At 49.3% G+C, this 20,201-nt stretch overlaps 1 protein-coding gene across 1 annotated transcript in view; it reads right to left on the reverse strand.

Moving 5' to 3' along the window:
- CETP (cholesteryl ester transfer protein) overlaps positions 1-18,995 on the reverse strand; it is a 29,049-nt gene extending 10,054 nt beyond the window's left edge. The window contains exons 1-13 of the mRNA XM_032960554.2: positions 18,706-18,995; positions 13,180-13,294; positions 11,837-11,968; positions 11,209-11,285; positions 9,372-9,459; positions 8,762-8,825; positions 7,917-7,977; positions 6,928-7,019; positions 5,292-5,474; positions 3,819-3,872; positions 2,844-3,011; positions 1,746-1,813; positions 278-320 (exon numbers count right to left, since the gene is read on the reverse strand). Coding sequence (XP_032816445.2) covers positions 278-320; positions 1,746-1,813; positions 2,844-3,011; positions 3,819-3,872; positions 5,292-5,474; positions 6,928-7,019; positions 7,917-7,977; positions 8,762-8,825; positions 9,372-9,459; positions 11,209-11,285; positions 11,837-11,968; positions 13,180-13,294; positions 18,706-18,853 — 1,293 coding nt within the window. The 5' untranslated portion in view covers positions 18,854-18,995. The remainder of the gene's footprint in view (positions 1-277; positions 321-1,745; positions 1,814-2,843; positions 3,012-3,818; positions 3,873-5,291; positions 5,475-6,927; positions 7,020-7,916; positions 7,978-8,761; positions 8,826-9,371; positions 9,460-11,208; positions 11,286-11,836; positions 11,969-13,179; positions 13,295-18,705) is intronic.
- Between the last annotated feature and the right edge of the window lie 1,206 nt (positions 18,996-20,201).

Genomic DNA, 20,201 nt, shown 5'->3' on the forward strand with positions numbered 1-20,201 from the left:
CTCCGACCTAAAGACTTTCCTACTTCCTTCTCTCCCCAGCTCAAACAACTCAAAGAAATCTTCTGCAACCCCTCTAGACGTGCACGTCTCCCCCGTATTTGTACAGCGCAGCGGGACGCGGACACACTGAGACCCTCCGCGTTGTATTCGAACGGGACACCGCGTCATCGCTTGCCGGTGTTCGTGCTAAAATTGGTGGCTGTCTCAAGCGGTGCTCTGGAATGCCTCCGCGGGTTCTTTCAGAGGTCAAAAGGGCAGAGGGATCTCATCGGCGCACCTCGGGCGTCAGGATGCTCGTGTCCACGCTCTTGACCCGGAACCTGCAGAATGGAAGACACACGCAGCACGCGCCTCACTGTGGATCAGCGTCCGCCGCTTGGAAAAATAAAACACGATATCTGCTTCTGCGTAATGCTGCACGCGTGCAGCGTTAACGAAACTGAACTCTTTCGTTTAGCAGGTAGAGCCCACTGAGCTATGGGCTATTTTTCAGAGGCGACCCGGCCACACGATAGTGGCTTATATGATTATCGGCCCGTGGGAATTTGTAGTCGCAGACAAATAATTTAAACGCGTGTTTTTTTGTTTTATCATGTGGAGTGGGGCAAAACCGGAGCACCCGGAAGAAAAATCCACGCGAGCACCATGGGGAGAGAGATATCACGTGGACTCCGATTATACTACAGGCATCAACAGGGTCTGGGATCGAACTCACGAACTCCTGACTTTCTGAATCGGTAATCTATTCTAAAACCAGCTACCGATTATCGTTTAGCAACCGTACTCTTCCTGACTGATTCTGTCATGAATTCGCCTTCAGATGTGTGATCCAACGACCCCACTTCCAAATCCAATTGGTGACGGGCATGCACTGTTGCCGTACGTGGCTCATCACACGTGCAGCCAATACGTTCACGTTCACACGACCGCACGCGTGCAGGCGCGTGCGGTCGTGTGCGTACGGTGAGATTTCAACTTTCATCACACGATTCGCCACCGTCGCAACTGTCAGCGGACGCTGCGTGTTGCGTCTGACGTGTTTTGAGTACACTGACGCTTAAACGCTCGAGGGAAGGGTGCTCATCCAAGACACGTGGCGATGTAAAGGGGAGCGCGAACGCCCCACGCCATCTGCTGGACTTGCCTATTGTCCGCGGGAAACAAACGTCATCGGCCTTCTCGATGCGCTGTGGAGGAAGGACCATTGCCCGAAACGTTGCCGATTTTATACTTGTACGATGATGTGCTTTTCCTTTTAAAGGCCACGCACAGTGTTATTGACGACTGTGTTGGGTTCAACAACAACAACAACAAAAACCAGCGTAACAATATAACAGTGCCAGCTGGAAAGCCGCGCAAGGTTAAAAAAAAAAAGATGCAAAACTCTCTTAAAAAGCACGCTGCCTATGCGCATTGTGCAAGAGAAAACAAATTACCCGTCAGCATCTGCCGAAGGAGTGCATCGTGGTGCCCTCGTCATACTTCACCACCACTGCTGCTGTCGGTCGCTCACAAAGTGTTCAAACGTTCATCTAAGACCAAGCGGGCCGCAATGCACGACGGGTGGTGTCTGTGCGCGTTCAATGCACACAGGCCACGTGCTCACTATACGAGCGCGTGTGCGTGTAATTTGGTACGTCTGGAGTGCACGCCGGCGAGCTGGTAGGGGGACCAGCCACGCGTGCAGCGACTGTGCGCTTAGCAGGGGGGTGGGGGGGGGGGGAGAGCGTCCGTGCGCCACCTACGTGTCCACGGTTCCGTTGATACTCCTACCCTCGGTGATGGCGTGCGCAGAGGAGATCGTCTTGATGAACTAGGACGGAGAAAAATGAACCGTCGACGGAGAGAACTCGCGAACAATTGCCGCTGGATTCAAACGTTGCGATGAATGGTACAGCACTAGGAAAGTAACTGTCATTTGCCATTAACATAATCATTGTCATCATCCCAATGCTATCATCGTCAATGTCACCACTTCAATAGTAATTGATGATTATTATCAACATTGCTATCCATCCATCAATGTCACCATCCGTTACAATCTCTACCATCCCCACCACCATCATCATCTTTGTAAAAGGTCACCCTTGCATAAGAGACTTTATGGCAAAATAAAGTATACTATATGATGAGCATCGTTATTGATACCATTACCATCATCATTTTTTAAATTATAATTTTCAACATCATCCCCATTATCACCATCATCATCTTACTCATCATCATTCTCATTATCACCATCATCATCAGTTATCATCAGTTATCACTGTTATCATAATCATTGTCTATCTACAGCCACTGCTACATGGAGATGTCTCCTCCATGCCTTGTCGGTCACAATTTGGTTCATTAACTAAACTGAACCACGCCGGTCAATTGTTCTCATCACCAAATTCACCACCATCGATCATGTACGTACGTATGCACGCTGAACCTTTTTCACACCATAGCCAACCGTGCTAATCGGAGGTGACCAAGTGTCTCTCTTTCTTTCTTTCTCTCTCAGCGACTGTCCGTCAGATCAACCCTGCCCACGAGCGACGCGGCGGATTCCTCTTCCCCGGCACGAGCCGCACCTCCGATTAGCACGGTTGGCTATGCACGGTGCTAAAGACGTTCAAAGTACATACGCATACATACCTTTAGTAGCCAAATACCCTTAAACGTACCTTGATTCCAAATGTGGAGGGGAAAAACTAAGGACCCGGAGCAAAATCCACGCGACCACGGGGAGGACATGCAAACTCCAAATATACAGCAGGCCGTCAGGGTAGGGATCGATCCCCACGGCCTCCTGCATACCAGGCGAGGCGGTCAACATCTTGCCATCGCAGCACCCTCACCAGCTGTATGCTGAACAGGACGGGCCCCCCGTCCTGGGTGACGTCCACCTTGATGGTGCTGGACAGGTGGATGCCCGACGGCTCGCACGACAGCTTGGGCGGCCGGGGGCTGCTCACAATGAGCAGGGTCTGCTCCAGACTGTCCTTCCCTCCTGTTCGGACCAGCACCTGCCCCAGGAGGACGCGGACGCGTCCGCAATGCACAACCGAGCCAAAGTCACCACACGGAGAAAATGGCTGCACGTGCGTGCCGTGCTTCGTCAATCCACTGCTGGATGAGAGCCTCCACACACGAGCGTCCGATTCGTGTGGGTTGTTTCACCAGACTTCGCCATGCTGCTCAGGGGGTTGAGTTTAACATGGGGGAGTATAGACGTGGAAGAATAGTGCAGTACGACAATGGATCTTGCTGCACTGCCCTCTGTTGTCCACAACGTAACCTTGCGGCAGCCCAGTACACCGATTTTATCTTAACACGTATACGGTGGCTGCCTAGCAAAGCGCTGTCCAGGCTCGATCCTGCTTAGCCTTCAATGTCTGATGAGATAGTGCATATTCTGGCTGGGGTGGTTATATTGCACACAGGCGCCAAAGGTAATGGTCATTCGTTCATGATTGTAGAATGGCTGGGGTGGTTATATTGCACAAACAGCAATATGCAAAGATCCGGGACCAGCACCATATTGGAAATCAGTCGCCGCTGATGCCATCCGTGGCCAGGAATCAAGCACTACACCAGATACTCATTTGAGGCTGAATCGACCTAGGGGAGGCCCAGGACCGGTTCAAATAATCGTCACTGGTGTTGGTGGCCATGAGCAGGAATCGAACTCGGGTCGCCGGGTTTGTAGCGCAGCGTGCTAACCGTTGCACTCAACGCTACACTACCACTCCCCACACATACATACATCCCTTACACGTACATACATACACGCAGAGTATACTTAATTATTTGTTATGTGTGTAACACATTACCTTTTTGCAGAACTCCAAAAATCCAGTCGTATCTGATGTTGAACCAAAGACCTCCTGCAACAATATAAATTCACAGCGGTGTGTGAAGCGTTCGTGCAATTTGGCATCTTTACATATAATACGGATACATTATTATTATCACTACGCCTGTTTACCCGGGAAAGTCTCACTGAGTCTCAACTCTAATTTCAGGAGGGACCTGTCAAGTTTTTTCGCAGTAAGGAACCGATTTTGCTGCTGTGTGTAAATCTCAATTGAGTTCTTTAATTTGAAGGTTCATTTTCAGCATTCGGATGCTTGGCCAATGGCAATTACACCGTAGGTATTTATTTAGTTACACTGTACTGACATTTATACATTGACATATTTTATATATCATGGTAATAAACAATTGCAACCATAAATAAACACGCATTCGCAGCCTTACTGATATTTGCCTAAGCGAACAATCACACGCAAATCTACACAAATCCACTTACAGTTAACGCTTTAATTAAGTCTGAATTTAAATATAGTTTACCGTAACAAAGCCACCCCCAGTAATATCCCCGCGCAGATGGATGGACCCATCGGATACCAAACTCTCGACTAACGCCCAGCGAGCGCTGTTAGCGAGCACCTATTTAGGGCAGCACAGCAGATTACACGGTTGGGCCTGTGTTCACACACACACACAACACACCAGTTAATTATGTATGGCTGAGTCAACCTAGTATAGGCCCAGGACAAGGTCAGACACCACTTGCCACTGATGATGTGTTTCATGGCCAGGAATAGAACCTGGGTCGCTGGGGTAATGTAGCAAAGACAAAGATCCCCCGTACAGCCTTTAACCATACTGTTGTGGAAAGGTGCTGTTAGCAGGCACACCAGGTCCTTTCGCCTTCATCTCCCGAACGATAATGTTTACGCACTCCATGAGGTACTCATCGAAGGCCGAGTGAACCTAGCGGTGGCCCAAAACCGGTTCAGATATTCACCGCCGCTGATATAACCCGCGGCTGGGAACCAAACCCAGGTGATCAGGTGTGTGGCGCAGCAACTCTCGACACTCTCTGTCACGCGGTAGCAGCTATAGTCAGTAATGGACTGGGGCAAAAAAGTCGGCCCAGGCATTTGTAAACACAGTGGCCCAAATTGCCGTGCGATCTCATTGGGCCAATTTGGGCTGGGTCCAAAAAACAAATGGGCCGGTGAGGAAGAATCTTTTGGAACTTCCGAATATGGGGATGTCATGGCAACAGAGAGCCTAAATTAGAAATGAAGCATACACATTTGAGGTGATAAAATAGATATATATTTTTTTACTCTGATCACATTTGCAATTTCTCCACACAGACCGGCCCACCGGCTCTCGGAATGGACCGGCCCACCAGGCATTTGCCCTATGGCAGGTCCGGGCCTGGCTGTGCTCCTCAGCCTCACCCAACTTCCCAGACACGCACAGAGCATGCGCTCACAGCACACGCGCACCTCCACGTCGTCCCAGGTGAAGTTCTTGAGGAGGTTCTCCTGGAAGAACGCGTGAGCCAGAGACTCGAGGACGCTCTCGGCGATGCGCATGCCCATCATGCGCTCCGTGGGCACCGAGTCGAGCGGCGCCCACAGGCTGCTGCCGTTCCGCCCCAGAACCTCGCCTCTGTGGATCATCCAGCCCTGCGCCCGTAACGCATGGCACCAGCGGTGCAACCACCGTCAGAGAACCACCGGCCTTTGTCAAATCTCCATGATGAACCGCTGTGGGGATAGGGCCTGATGTGTGTGGAGGATCTGATGGATATAGGGCCTCCTGCGTGTGGAGGATCTGATGGAGATAGGGCCTGCTGTGTGTGGAGGATCGGATGGAGATAGGGCTTGCTTCGTGTGGAGGATCGGATGGAGATAGGACCTGCTGCATGTGGATGACTGGATAGAGATAGGGCCTCCTGTGTGTGGAGGATCAGATGGAGATAGGGCCTCCTGCGTGTGGAGGATCGGATGGAGATAGGGATTCCTGCGTGTGGAGGATGGGATGGAGATAGGGCCTCCTGCGTGTGGAGGATCGGATGGAGATAGGGCTTGCTTCGTGTGGAGGATCGGACGGAGATAGGACCTGCTGCGTGTGGATGACTGGATACAGATAGGGCCTCCTGCGTGTGGAAGATTGGATGGAGATAGGGCCTGCTGCATGTGGAGGATTGGATGGAGATAGGGCTTGCTGTGTGTGGAAGATCGGATGAACTGATGATAGCAATGCAATGCCAGCGGGCGGAAGAGGGAGAGATTGCGAAGTGGTTTCGATTCACTCCTGGCCACGGCAACGTCAGCAATGGCCAGTGTAGTGAAGTTTGGTCAAACTACCCCCGAGACCCGCGTGCCACGAGAAGGCCTTTGTCCAGCAGTCTGTTTAAGGGTTATGTAATCATTCGTCTTATCATCTTCATCATCATCAACAAAGTGAAAGTTAACAAAAACGAATAACAGGGCAGCCCTAGATAAATGGTGGAAATTCCACATTGCTATGGTGAAGGTCAATTTGGCCAAATATTGATTTTTCAAAAAGTGGTGCTCATCTTATCACCCCTGGAGAGATAGTGGACTGAGTCCACTGCCAACCTGATTTGCAATCTTTCAATTACGCATCAAGCATTCCAACCACAACACAGCCCAGTCAGATCATGTGCAATGGTGCCAACTATCTACACGTATCCCAGTGTTTCCAAGGCACTACGTTGTGAACAAACTTCCAGCACCTAAGCATTAATCACATCATTGCTGAGTGCTCTGTGTATCTGCTCTGAATAGGACACAGGTCTGTTGTTTGTGCTTCCGTTAAGGCAGTTGTATGGACGATGGTGGTGAGAAAGATGTCCTTTTTGTTCTGTAGGTGGAGATGCCCTGATAAGGTGGAACCATTCTCGATATGGGCAGCAGAGACGAGACGATATGGAATCCACGCAAATCACTCCCCACAGTGCCGCGTGAAACTAGCAGAAGAGACGCAGCCAACTCGCCACTAGAACGGTCGGCAACGGCAGCGCAAGGTACCGCTCCGCCGGCGCCTTTAACCGCCGGCCACCGCTCGAGTTGCGCTCAGCGCCACCGGTCGGTCGATCGGCCTCCCCTGTACCTTGTGCCGCGTCTCGATGTAGTCCTTCGTTATGAGGGGACATGATAAGAGCGACACGTCCAGCGCGTTCCTGTCGTCCAGGGTCAGTTTGTCTGTGACGCGAGACAACGGGGGGGGAGGGGGGGGGGTGGTGCAAGCGGTTCCCGGAAGAGTTTTTGTTCGTGCCACAAAACCAGATTCATTACTGTGGACAGGGCTCGAATTCTCACTTTAATACTGCCCAAGTTCACCGGCAGGTTGGAGTAGGCAACGTGATTAGTGCCCACATGCATAGTGAAAGGTATACTGGATAAAAAAAAAACCCGATAAACTTAACTTTTTTTTGTTTTACCAGGTAAGGCCCACTCTTTTTCAGAAGCGACCTGGCCATCACAAATGATAGCTCAACGAATTGGCTTGACACGTGGAAACTTATTCCAGCCAAATACTCGAAAGGCATGTTTCTAAATGTGAAGGGAAAAACCGGAGGACCCGGAGAAAAATCCTCACGCGAACCATGGGAGAACATGCAAACTCCAAATATACGGCAGGCGTTAGTGTTGGGATCGATCCCACGACATCCTGCATACTAGGCGAGGTAGTTAACATCTCGCCACCATGGTGCCCGGATGTGGTGTGCTGGGTGCGGTATTATTACCAGTGCTGGAAATTACTTATAACCATGTCAAGGACCAGTTATTTTCTTCTCATAGGAAGTCGTCTATTGACTTTTCATAGTGGCATTATTTTATTAACCCTGTAGAGATGATGGGCTGAGTTGGCCCCTGCATGGACATTCTATGCACATCGCCACTCGGCCAGATGTTGTTTTAGATCAGTCCTTAGCAGACTATATCGCTCAGTACACGGTCAATACACCGCTGATTGAGGGACTCCTCAAGCTGCGCAGGCGTGGGGAGGCCCTCATCCAGCAGTGGATTTACAAATAAGGCTGTGCAGGTACAAATGTAGTGTTTTCTGCCACTGTAACAATTTCCTTTTTTTTTTACCTGTTTGCTCTTGCAACCGAAAAGAGAGCTCTTTGCCGACATTTCGAAGTTCACTGCAAACCTAGTGAAACAAAAAGCATGTCCACAGACATTAAACGGATGACAAAGTGTCATTGCGGTGAATGTCATACTTTCGTGACCACGTGTGCACGGAAAGTGTTGCTGGTCTCTCCTACTCCTAACCGTTCCACCCCCTCTCCTTGTGCACGATCCCATTTCCACTCATTTTCCCGACTTGCCCCCTTGCACTGGAACAAACTTCCCCTCCACATTAAGCGAGAAGCACCCTCCTCCCTGTCAAGTTTCTGCCCCCCCTCAAGACACCCACCTCTTCTCCCTGGCCCATCCTTCCCTCCATCCCTAGGTTACGCTGTAATTCCCGTACCCACTAACCTACCTCCCCATACCCATCACTATTCACCAAATCACTTTTAGCTACCCTCATTGTACCACCCATAACCCTTGTAAAGCTCCTTGGATAATGGCGCTATATAAATATAAGATATGATTAGGTTGTGGATGACAATTATAATGCCACTGTTGCCGATTATGATAATCAGAATGCTACTTCTGCTCTTACTACTGTTGATGATATTGCTGATGATGACAATGAGGATACTTACTGTCATGATAATCATCCTCATGGTGATGACAATATTGTCATCATCATGACAATATTGATGACAATATTGTCATCATCATGACGATGAAAATGACAATGATGATGGCGACGACGACGATTATGATGCTGCTGCTGATGACAATTACTTTGATTATTATGGTCACGCTGATGACAATGATGATGAAGACGATGAAAGGAGGCACCAGGTGAGTGCAAGAATCACCTGGATGCGGAGCAGCTGGCGAATGGGGATGGTCAACATGTCCCCCAGGAACTGGATGCCGAGGCTGCAGGGACACGGCAACAACGGACAACGTGAGTGTCGCCCGCCACGGTGAGACGGCTGGGGACCAACTACGGCAGCGTCCCGGCATCACCGCCAGATCCAGTAATGTCACCGTAGCCCTGCAGCCCTTTGACAACCCACCTCTCTGGGGAAGGCACCCCCACGCCATGCGGTGAGATGTTAACTACCTCGCCCGGTATACATGAGGTCGTGGGTTCGATCCAGAGCCTTACGCCTGTTGCTGTATATTTGGTGTTTGCGGTGTCTCTCTCCCAGTAGCCGCGTGGACTTTTCTCCGGGTCCTCCGGTTTTTCCCTCCACAGTTAGAAACAACGTGCGCTTGGAGTATTTGGCTGCAACAAGTTTCCACGTGTTAAGCCAATCCGTTGAGCTATCATTTGTGGCCAGGTCGCTTCTAGAGAATAGAGCTGTGTTGCTCAGTGGGCCTTACACCTGGCAATCAATAAATAAATAATAAAGTAGAAAAGGACAACGCAGTAGCTACGGACGGCGGGAATCGCTGGCGCGCAACGGGGAGCACACTCACTTTTCGTTTTTGGCGAGGCGTAACTGCAGATCGTCGATGTGCAGATGGCACGAGGGCGGTTCGATCAAGAACGTCCCATTGGAGGAAGCTGGGGGGGGGGGGGGTGTGAGGCGAGAGCGAAAACCATTCCCGTCGATGGGCGGGCAAATCGGGCAAGAGGCGGCGAGCATTTAAGAGCGTTGACGTGGGTTGATGTAACATTATTTAGCTTTCATAATACAGGTGCTTTTTGGGTTAAGTCGCGTAAAATATACAAATGTGTCGTTAAACCCACCACCACCCGACACGGCCAATTAGTAAGGGTTGTCACGTAAAGAGAACGTGGCCAATTGGTCACTAGTACAGCACGCCGGTGTGTTGCAGAGCCGAGCCACACCATTTACACTCTGAGTACGACGTTTCGCCAGTAATTACAACTAGCTTCATCAGGCGGCAGCCAAATTAGTGGAGAAGTCCTCCTGTTTTGTTCCTTGATTAGAGGAGGCGCAGATGTGATGACAACACCTGTCTGCTCTTCTTTCTTGTGCGAAGTGGGGGGTTAATAATTATTAGTTTTACATTGCAGATCACATCAAGACACGTTTATAGACGATCATTGTATGGATGTGCTATGCAGAAGGGGCATTGCACGAAAACGTCGCCGAAAACACATTTTCCTTTTTTACGGCCACAGTGTGATCAACGAACGAGTTGAGTGAGTTCTTTGTAGTCTTGAGAGAGAAAGCAGTAGCGCCACCTCGTCTTGAGCATGAAGCCTGTAGCTGTGTGTAGTCATTGCTCACATGAGCCAGACATGGGTCGTGTAGCATTTTCCCATAAGTAACGTAAAGACGGCACAATATATTTGCCTGGATAATTATAATTTTTAAAGTTCGCAAAGCACCAGTTTTAATGAACAACCTATATTACGTAGAAGGGCATTGCCTCCCCCCCCCTCCCCATTGGTATAAACAACAATTTGAGTATTTAGACCTTTTTCAGTTTGTGATTTATACAATTCACTAGATCGTGATTTAATTTCTAATTGCAGGAAGAAAGAGGTTTGCACTCCACCACCAAAAACCCCTGAACCTACAGCTGAATCAATAATTCTTAACACGTGAATGTCGTCATGTATTATAACTACACTTGATTACCCAGGAAAGCCTCAAAGAGAGCCCTTGGCTCGTTATCAGGAGGGTCCTGCCAAGTGTTCGCAGTAGAAGGTGATGAATGCACGTATGTATGCTGAACTTCTTTCACACCGTACGTAACCAACCGTGCTAATCGGAGGTGCGGGGGAAGGACAACAAACTCTACACAATGATAATTATTGCGCAGTCATTGCTACGTGGCTGTTGCACTATTATTATACGGTGTATTAGACTACATGGGTGTGTTGTACTATATATGTCGTTGTGTAGCGTAAAAAAAAGCTGGGTGCTTTTTTTTAAACGTGGGGCCTGTACTATTATTCTGTTGTCATGGGGTTTTCTAGCTATATATTTTATTGATGTTGGCATTAGCCAAGCCAATGGACCCCACGGAGTAAAAGTGGGGACTCCAAATGCACGGTTCCCAAAAGCAAACTTGGCAGCAGCGAGAATCGGTGACTGGTCAGACCTGATGAGTCCCAACAACAACGAAACCAGTCCACATTTGTCCATCACTGCGTCACCCCTGCCCGTCAATTAGCTCAATTTTTTTTTATTTCGATGACCTACGACAACAGGGCCACAATGCACTTCTTCAGGAAACTGCTGACGGTTTTTGCATAATATACAGAGGCCGAGTGCTTATAAAAATACGTTTTTTTCTTGCATGTTGTTTGAAATACCGCAGGCCACCAAGTACTCACAGACGCGGGAGGTGATGTTGAGCGATGTTTTGGTATAGACGGTGAACAGTATGGTCCTATTCGACACGTACGAAGTTCTGAAACAACACACAGCGTATGCAGCCGTCGTTACCCGTCGAGGCATATCCATACCCGCCTCGCAAAAGAGACGTTGTTTGTATATTTGCGTGTTCTTCTTTCGCACCGTACGTAGCCAACCTTGCTAATCGGAGGTGCGGGAACCTCAATAGGATCCTCCCTCCCTGGTGTGGCTGAAGTGGAACTAAACGATCAGACTCTTCATTTAGACTGGAGGTATCCGACGAGCTACAACTGCACAGTTGACAACCCCCACTCAGTGCCCTACCTTATTACAGACCAATTCACACCTTATTGGTCACCCCGTGCCGCTTATAAATCTCAAAGTTCATCCTACAAAGTCCCATCACGAAGGAGAAACACAAACAAATAGACAAAAGCCTTGTTTTACCCGTGTTGAAACGGCCGTACGCCGTATGGGCCTGAAAACTCAATTTCTCTGTACAAGAATACGGGTAAAGCGTATGGGTTGACACGGTATCCGTATCACTTAGAACATCACCAACGAGCAACCCTTGAAAAATTCGCTAAAATCACAAAATGCACTCACAGCCAGGAGCGGTACTCGTAGGAGACTTTCCCCTGCACCACGATCTCGATGTCCTTGCCGTGGAACGACAACCCGTAGCCTTCCAGCAGCACGATCTCGCTCTTTGCCACCGCGGTGTTGGTGATGCGGAGACTGCAAGCACAGGGGGGAGGAGGGCAGAAGGCACGGAGAGTCCCCACCCCCCGCAGTTGGTCACCTTCAGGAGTTGGCAGCCTGCGGCTCCGGAGCCGCCCTGGGGCTCTTTGGCTAACCCCGCATTGCGGGCAGCTGTTTAAAACAAATCCAAAAACTTTCAACTTTTATATAAGTGAACGTAAAGTTAATTGATTCAATATGGCAGGGAATGGGTCACTATGGAATATCTTGGTGTGTTACCTGCTGCTGCTGCTGTGTGTGTGTTCAAGTAGCTCTGCGCGTGATGCGGCTCTCGAAACTATTTGGGTGAAAGACAAAAACAAAGGAAATGGCTCTTCTCCTCCTGTGAAAGTCATGCGGACCCATGGTCACGTCGGACCGATTGACATAAATGAGTGCTAACTTTTTGGCACTCCACCGCTGCCTCCTGTGAAGGTTTCCTGGCTTGGTTGGCAAGTAGGTTCTGTGGTCTGCGATGTGTAGACCTAATGGACTAATTTGTTGTTTGAGCCATTTCTTGTTTGGTTTAATCGTTTTTTTTTTAAATTTCGCTTTTTTTTCTGTTTGCGTTTTCATTTGCTTGGTCGTGGCTGTCTATGAGGACACCCTATATATTGTTTCAAATCTTGCTCTCTCGTGTGCCGTGTATATTGCAGGGCGTCACAACCTATGGGTAGCACCCACTCAGGGGGGAAGGTGGCGGGGGGGGGGGTGGGGGGGCGCAATCCCTTTCCTGTGTAGTGGTTTTACAGACATCCCTTCGCTCTGGCGACTCAAGGTGTACTTGCATGGTTGTTGTGGTATAAAGGACGATGATGCCAAGGGCAGGTTAAGAGCTTGAGATAACTGGCGCAGCAGGCCAACGAGCGGCAGTGCAACGCAGGAAGGGATGACGTGGGGCCATACGCGGAGGAGCAGGGTTAGAACAAGGCAAAGGTTAATATTGAATGGAGTAGAGTTGGACTGAGCTGGCCACGGGCAAAACAATCCACAGGTGATTAGAGAAGGAGAGTGTATTGGACGATGGCGAACAGCAGCGTAGGAGGACATTGATCGTACGAGGCGGGCAGGGAAAATGCTAGCCGTCTTATTGTCCATTTGGAACGAGTTCTCTGCGAGTTATCAAGCAAAAAGGAAACCGATGCCAACAACAACAACAACAAAAACGCCTCTCCACGCCGGTTGTTCCGGAGGGTGGGCACACTCACTCGGTGAGGGAGTAGTAGACGGTGCCGATAAAGGGAATAGGAGAGTTGTCTTGCACGCTGGGGAACGTGGTGTTCTTGAGGACCGCTTGGATCACCTCGATGCTCTCCTGATTCACTGTGCAGAGGAGCAAAGAGAGAAGAACCCACGACGGGGCTTTCCTCAGTAAGGGGAATCGTCGCGTGGCACAACGTCGATCCTTTCATGACCCAATCTGGCGTCGTTTTTAAGGGTGCTGCTGTCACGGTTAAAGTTTTGACGAAGGCGATTGCAAAAAAAATGTTTTAAGCTGTCTGGTTGTCTTGAACTGTGCTATAAACACGCAGCACGTTCGCCAATAACACTGCCTTGAAGGAAAACAAAAATATTAGGGTACAAAATAATGTTTTTTCAATGCACACACTTTCATTTGCACTCCAAAGTGGAAAATATATTATTTTGGCCCCAGAAATAATCAAATTTGATGTGCTCAATAAAAGTGGGTAGCATGCATGAAGAAAATTAAACATATTGCATGGAAACCATCTACTTATATTCAGCACATCAAATTTGTATTAATGATGTGGTCAAAATAATGTATTTTCTACTTTTGCGTGAAAATGAAAGGGTGTGCATTGAAAAACTCGATTTTTACCAACGTTTATGTTAACCTTGTAAAAATAATTTATATATGTACATATTCATTCTAAGATCTCTATCCAGACAATAACAATAGTTCATTATTGTCTGGATAATTCTAATACAAATTAAATAGTACAATGAAAATGGAAGTATAACACGCGAAAAGGTGCAGGATCGGAGGGACCTGCATCGGTTCTTTAAATGAAATGTTTAATTGTCACGCGAGACGACTACGAATCTGTGCGTACAAAAGTTAAACTCGTTAGGCTTCGTAGAACCGAAGATATTAAGCGTCAAAGATTTGAAAGAATTTAAACAGACAACATGGCAAGTTCAATAAAAGTGTCTAAAGAATAGCCCGGTGGTGACTTTTTCGGCAATGGCCCTTTTTCATAGCAAAACACAACCCTCTACCTCCTCGTTGGTGTTGGACGGCAATGCTGTGGTGGGCAGTGCCATGGGGGGAGGGACTATTTAGATTGGCCATTCCCCTCATGGCGTTTGTAACCACCACAGCGGCCAAATGGGGGTTCTGGACGGGTACGAGAAACTGGTAACCCATCCACCTTCAATAAATTACCACAAAACCACGGCTGAATTTTTATTTATTAATAAGCTTGTGCCGGAGGCCCCAGGGGGACAGGCATCTATGACGTCTCATGGTCAAACCCCATTAGGTGGAGCCAGGAGACTGAATCATTACCCTCAGGGCTCCTCCAGAAACAACAAAAAACACTACGGGTGGCCACGTGGAGTGTTCGAACGCTCACTGCGGAGGAGAGGCTGCCACTCCTCTGTCGGGAGCTGGACCGGTACCACCTGGATCTCTGTGGTATTCAGGAGGTTTGGTGGACCGGCTCTGGCTCCTGCCACCATGAGGGGTGGACAGTCCTCGACTCGGGGCAGGAGACTGCCAAACAACAGGGAGTGGCTCTTCTGAACAAAATAATGAAGGGGGCGTGGGAGCATGGCGGTGAGGTGTGGGAAGCTGTAAGCCCCAGGCTACTTTGGGCTTGCCTTCCCATCAACCAGAGGTGAGGAGTGGTGGTCGTGGTTACTTATGCCCCCACCGAAGACGAACATCCATGGAGGGATGCAGGCAAGGCTGATGAGTCAGATGCCTTATATGACCTCCTGTCACAGGTGCTAGCTAAAGTGGCCCCTCGGGATAGAGTCATCTTGTTGGGTGACTTCAATACCCGAGTTGGCCATGATGCTGGCAACTGGTCTGGAGTGATTGGAAGGCATGGGCCAGATCAGCTCAATAACAACGACAGGAGGCTGCTAGATTTTTGTGCAGCCCATGGGCTTGTAATTACCAACACGCTTTTCCGGCATCGGCGCATCCACACATCATAGATGCATGCCTGGTCTAAGCAAGAACATCTGCTGGACTACATAGTGACGGAACAGCGGATGCGGGCCTATGTCCTTGACACCAGGATCTACCGTGGAGCTGATCTGCCGACTGACCATCGACTTGTCATCTGTAAGATGCGCCTGCCATTCTTCCACTCTGGTGGTGGGTGTACACCCAGGACCCATTCAAACCTATAGCAGCATGGTCTAAGCTAGCTGATTAAAGTTGCAAGCGAGAATTTTATCATCGCTTGCGGCTGGGGTTGGCATCGTCCCCCACTCCTCCTGATGTCGAGGGGAAATGGGCAAGATTTAGGACTGTGGCTCATGCAGCTGCAATGAATGCTTTAGGTACACGGTCCAGACCTCCCCAGAGACCCTGGCTGATAGAGGAGGTAAGAAAAAGCGACAGGCCCACTCTCATCGGCTACAGCATCCCACGTCGGAGAATGAGGAGGCTTACCGTAGCCTTCGCTCGGAGGTTCGGAGAGCCGTGAAGCGCTACAAGGATGGGTGGTGGTCGCGGGTTGCTGAGGAGATGAGAAGATGGAGTCTGCCTCAATGACCCACGATCAAAAATCGCTCTTGAACTCCATCAAAAAAGCAACCTGCAGCGCCATACCTATTACCATCATTAGGGGAAAGAACGGTGATCCAATCTCCGACCCGCCAGGAACAGGTTTGCAGATTTGCTGAGCATTTCTGTGAGGGCCTGGGGGAGGGGTCCCTAAGCCTGGAAAACAACGTGGGAAAAAGTGGGGATGACCCTGCTGAAGCTGCGGTACCTCAAATATTGGAAGAAGTCACCCCCTGTGAGTGGCTGCCTGAGGTGCCATCTGTTGAGAAAGTACTGAAGGCGATCCGGAGTCTGAGACCAGGAAAGGCATCGGGCAGAGATGCTCTCCCAAGCAAAATGCAGAGGGAGGGTGGCGTTTATGCATGGACTGCCTTACATGACATCATAACACCAGTCTGGACCACTGGACGGGTTCCGCAGGATTGGAAGGATGCCCTGGTGGTCCCTCTCTTTAAGAAGGGGGACCGCACAGACTGTAACAACTACAGGGGAATCTCACTCCCAAGTGTGCGGGGAAAGGTCCTGGCAAGGATTATTCAACATCGCCTTGCTAGGCACTCTGAGGAGAGGCTTGGGGAGCCCTAATGCGGTTTCAGGAAAGGGCGGTCCTGCACAGATGCCATATTTTCTGTCCGTCTGCTACAACAGAGGTGTAGGGAATTCCAACAACGCCTACATCTCTGCTTGATTGACCTGGTCAAGGCCTATGATACCATCAGTAGGCCTGGGCTCTGGGTTGTTCTTCGTGCTTTTGGAGTCCCTGACCATCTGCTCACGATCATTAAGGACCTTCATGATGGTAAAACCACGTTGGAGCCATTCCCTGTACACCTTGGGGTGCGACAGGGATGTCCTCTGGCTCCCACATTATTTAATATCTATTTCGACCACGTAGTTCGTGATGCCTTCAATCGTTGTACCGGAGGAATTTTCATTTGGAACAGATACAATGGGAGGCTGATAGATGTGGCACGGGCTAGAGAAGAGACGGAGTGATGTGGTACAGGAGGATGTGGAGCTGAGTAGACTTGCCGATGACTGGTACCAGTGGTGTCAAGATCGGCCTCTGTGGAGGAGGCTCGTGAAGGACGCTGCGACTGGGCAGTTGGAGGTCGTCGCCCTCCAGCAACAAAAGAGCGATGCTCACAACAACGAGCGGAGCGCCGGGTGGCTAAAGCACAGCATGTTGGCACAGTCGGGGGCACAGGTGGTGCATCAGCCAGTCATCTCAGTCAGTCGACCCTTGGCATCTAGGTCTGCCCCGTGACCTCGTGCCAGCGGGCGTTCGACACTTCACGTGGCCTCAGGGTGCACATAGCCTGGCACAAGCGTCGTGGTGACGTCACCGCCACTTAGTGGCGAATGGCGGTTGTTGTTCCAAAAAAAATGTTAACACTTAAGTGGAACTATCGTTTTGAATGGAAAAAGAACGAACAATACACTGTACCATGATAACAAATGTATGTTAATAGCTTCAAAAAGTCAAAGAGTCTCCACTCTTTCGACATCATTTTCAATGCACGCCTGGAACCTTCTCCAGGTGGTCTCCAGAACCCAGAGGCACATTTCTTGTGGCGTTGTTGCAAATTCTCAGAAGTGTTAAAAAAATTTTAAGCACCCTGCATGTTTTCCTTTTTCAGGCTAAAGTGTTCTTGAAGAGTTTTTTGAAGTTGAGCTTGTGCACCGCTGCCAACGCAGCATCACTAAAACATTTTTTATTCCCCTACTTTTTTTAAGCCGCCTAAATGTAACCGGAAAAGCAGTTAAGTGAACTGAATGCACCCTCAGCTTATAACATTCGCAATACTAATTGTCCAATTCTCTTTCCTCATTACATATGCACTTCCCGTTTGAGAGTCAGCCGTTAACTGTTTATTAGGAGACTGTAATAAAAAATAACATTATTTCCATGTACATATATCCATAATAGTTTTTTTTGTATTAGATCGCGCAATTATAAATGTGTCGTTAAAACCCACCACCACCCGACACAGCCAACTAGTAAGGGTTGTCACGTAAACAGAACGTGCCAATTCGTTACTAGTACAGCACACCGGTGTGTTGGAGAGTAAATCCACAACATTTACAATCTGAGTTCGGACGTTTTGCCAGTAATTACAATTAATTGTCTGTGTCGGGTGGTGGCGGGTTTAACGACACATTTATATTTACGCGATCTAACCCCAAAAATAAACCTTTGTTGTGGATGATTTTGGTCGCGAAAGCCTACGCGTCAAACTGTGCATATATATGTATTTAAAACTTTACTCAATGAAAGAATCGCAACCCTTCGTAGATTTCTGTTGCATTCATACTCTCTCAATTCATGAAGGTTGCAACTTAGCCGGGGCTCTTCATCAACACGGATCAACAATTCTGCCGTTCACATCACCGCAAACATTTGCACGGAGGGCAGCAGAAGCCTCGCCATGCCCAGCTAATTCGTGCGCAGTGTAGGCGTTGCATATCTATCGAGGCCAAGAGTTTGTCTCTGCACGTACAACAACAAAAATAAAGCGCAAATTTACGTTAGTTTTGACTTTCCCAGTCTTAACATTCCCCTAACGAACGCGGCGAAGTTGTTCCACGGGTTGTTGTTACACCTTCACCTGCACAGCGCGCGAGACAACGCACACCTACAAAGATGCCCCGTACAGCCTTAACGGGCTGTTGGGGCAAGTGCTGTGAGCGAGCACCTATGACGGCCGGCACGGCCACACGGGTGGATGGGGTGGCCAGCACCACGCCCGGTCGCCTTTGTCTCCCTAGCGGCGATGTTTACACGTCGCACCAGGTACTCGTTTGAGGCCGAGTCGACCTCGTGGAGGCCCACGACCGGTCCAGATAATCCTCACTGGTTTTTTTTTGCGCCGTGAGCGGGAGTCAAACTCGGGTGGCCAGGTTCGTGGGGCAGCGCGCTCGCCGCTACACGGACACCGACACGCGCGCACACGCAGACGCAGACACTCACGAAAATTAGTGGCGGCTTTCGTCATTCGAAACACGAAGCCAGGCGACTCGTCTTGACGCGTCTCGTCCTTGCATGATGCAAACGAGGGCACGGCGCAGCAGCAGAGGGAGACCGCAGCGAGCACGGCCCAGAGCCTGGAGAAACCCATTTTGGCTTTTTGCAGGAGGGGTGATACGGGGCGGCAGCCAGCAAGCCGGGAGACAACGAGACAAGATGAGCTGAGCTGTGAGCGGGAGGGCGATTTGTATGTGCTGGCCAGAGGGCTGGGCGGTTATAGTTGTGTGTGTGTGTGAGGTGGGGGGGGGGGACGTTACAGCAAGGGAGAAGCGTGGGATTGATATTTCTAGACATCACGTGCTGCGACCACTGATGGAGTGATTGCCAAAATAAAAGATTACATATGGGAGCAACGCAAAGTTTCGTAATTCCCATGGGACGATATGTACGCCACAATCAGGGATTATATATTTATGAACACAACTTATGCAACATTTTGAGGAATATGTTCGCATGGATAATGACAAAGCGGTTTGTCGCGCAGTGCTGTGGGGTAGTGTGCAGGGCGCAATCGCTTTGAAATAAAATGCAACAATATAAAGTGCTTAGCGAGGCCTTGTGTGAACGGCGCTGTATATAATTACGTTTTTGCGTGCAGACTTATTTGCGGAAAGCCAACGGCGGTGGTTATATGTATGGATTATACCCCACGTGTACATCCTTTGTCAATCCACTGCTGGATGAGGACCTCCCCCACGCCCGTGAGAGTCGTGTGTTATCTGACCATACTTCAACGTGATGGTCAATGCAGGTTGGCGAAGGCGTGGAGAATACGCGAAAACATTGCCCGATTCATGTTTGTGCACTGCCCACAGCGTCACCTCACAAGCCCTCTTGACAACTTGTTCGTGACTGCTGGTTGCCCTACCAAGCACTAAATACGCTCAACATATTCTGAGATCTGACAGAATCAGTTACATTCTTAGTGGTATGGTCATAGACTAAAGATATATCCCCCCACCAGAGGAACGTGGAATTTCTCCATTAGCAGTCACCAATAAAGACGAGCGCCAACCCCTTGCTACCCGTTACTCCATTCGGTTGGGATACGTTAAATTTGATTATATACGACGGCAATTGTGGATGTGGCAAAGTGATTACAATCAAGTGGGGATTCGGGGAAGGAAAGGGGTGGGCTATTGGGAGTGACTGGGCAATGCTTTCTATTGGGTCACTGTCAGGCAAACAGCAAACACGGGGCATTTGAGGGACAAAGCAGAGGCACATGGAGTTCTGGGTTCAAGTGCGAGGTTATCGCTCAGTCCAAAAACACGATTGCAAAAGACATGAGCACAAGCTTAACTCAGAAATGCATGAAAGCCATGGGCTACTAATAATGCTAGTGTGAAGCAGATGTCACCCCTGCAGGGAATATTAATTAAATACACTTTACAAAGACAGTAACGGATTGAATTGTGTTCACAACACAACTATGCTGG

Source organism: Petromyzon marinus, chromosome 25 (genome assembly GCF_048934315.1).
Source record: "Petromyzon marinus isolate PM22_M1 ecotype Great Lakes invasive population chromosome 25, UKy_Petmar_22M1.pri1.0, whole genome shotgun sequence".
NCBI lineage: Eukaryota > Metazoa > Chordata > Hyperoartia > Petromyzontiformes > Petromyzontidae > Petromyzon > Petromyzon marinus.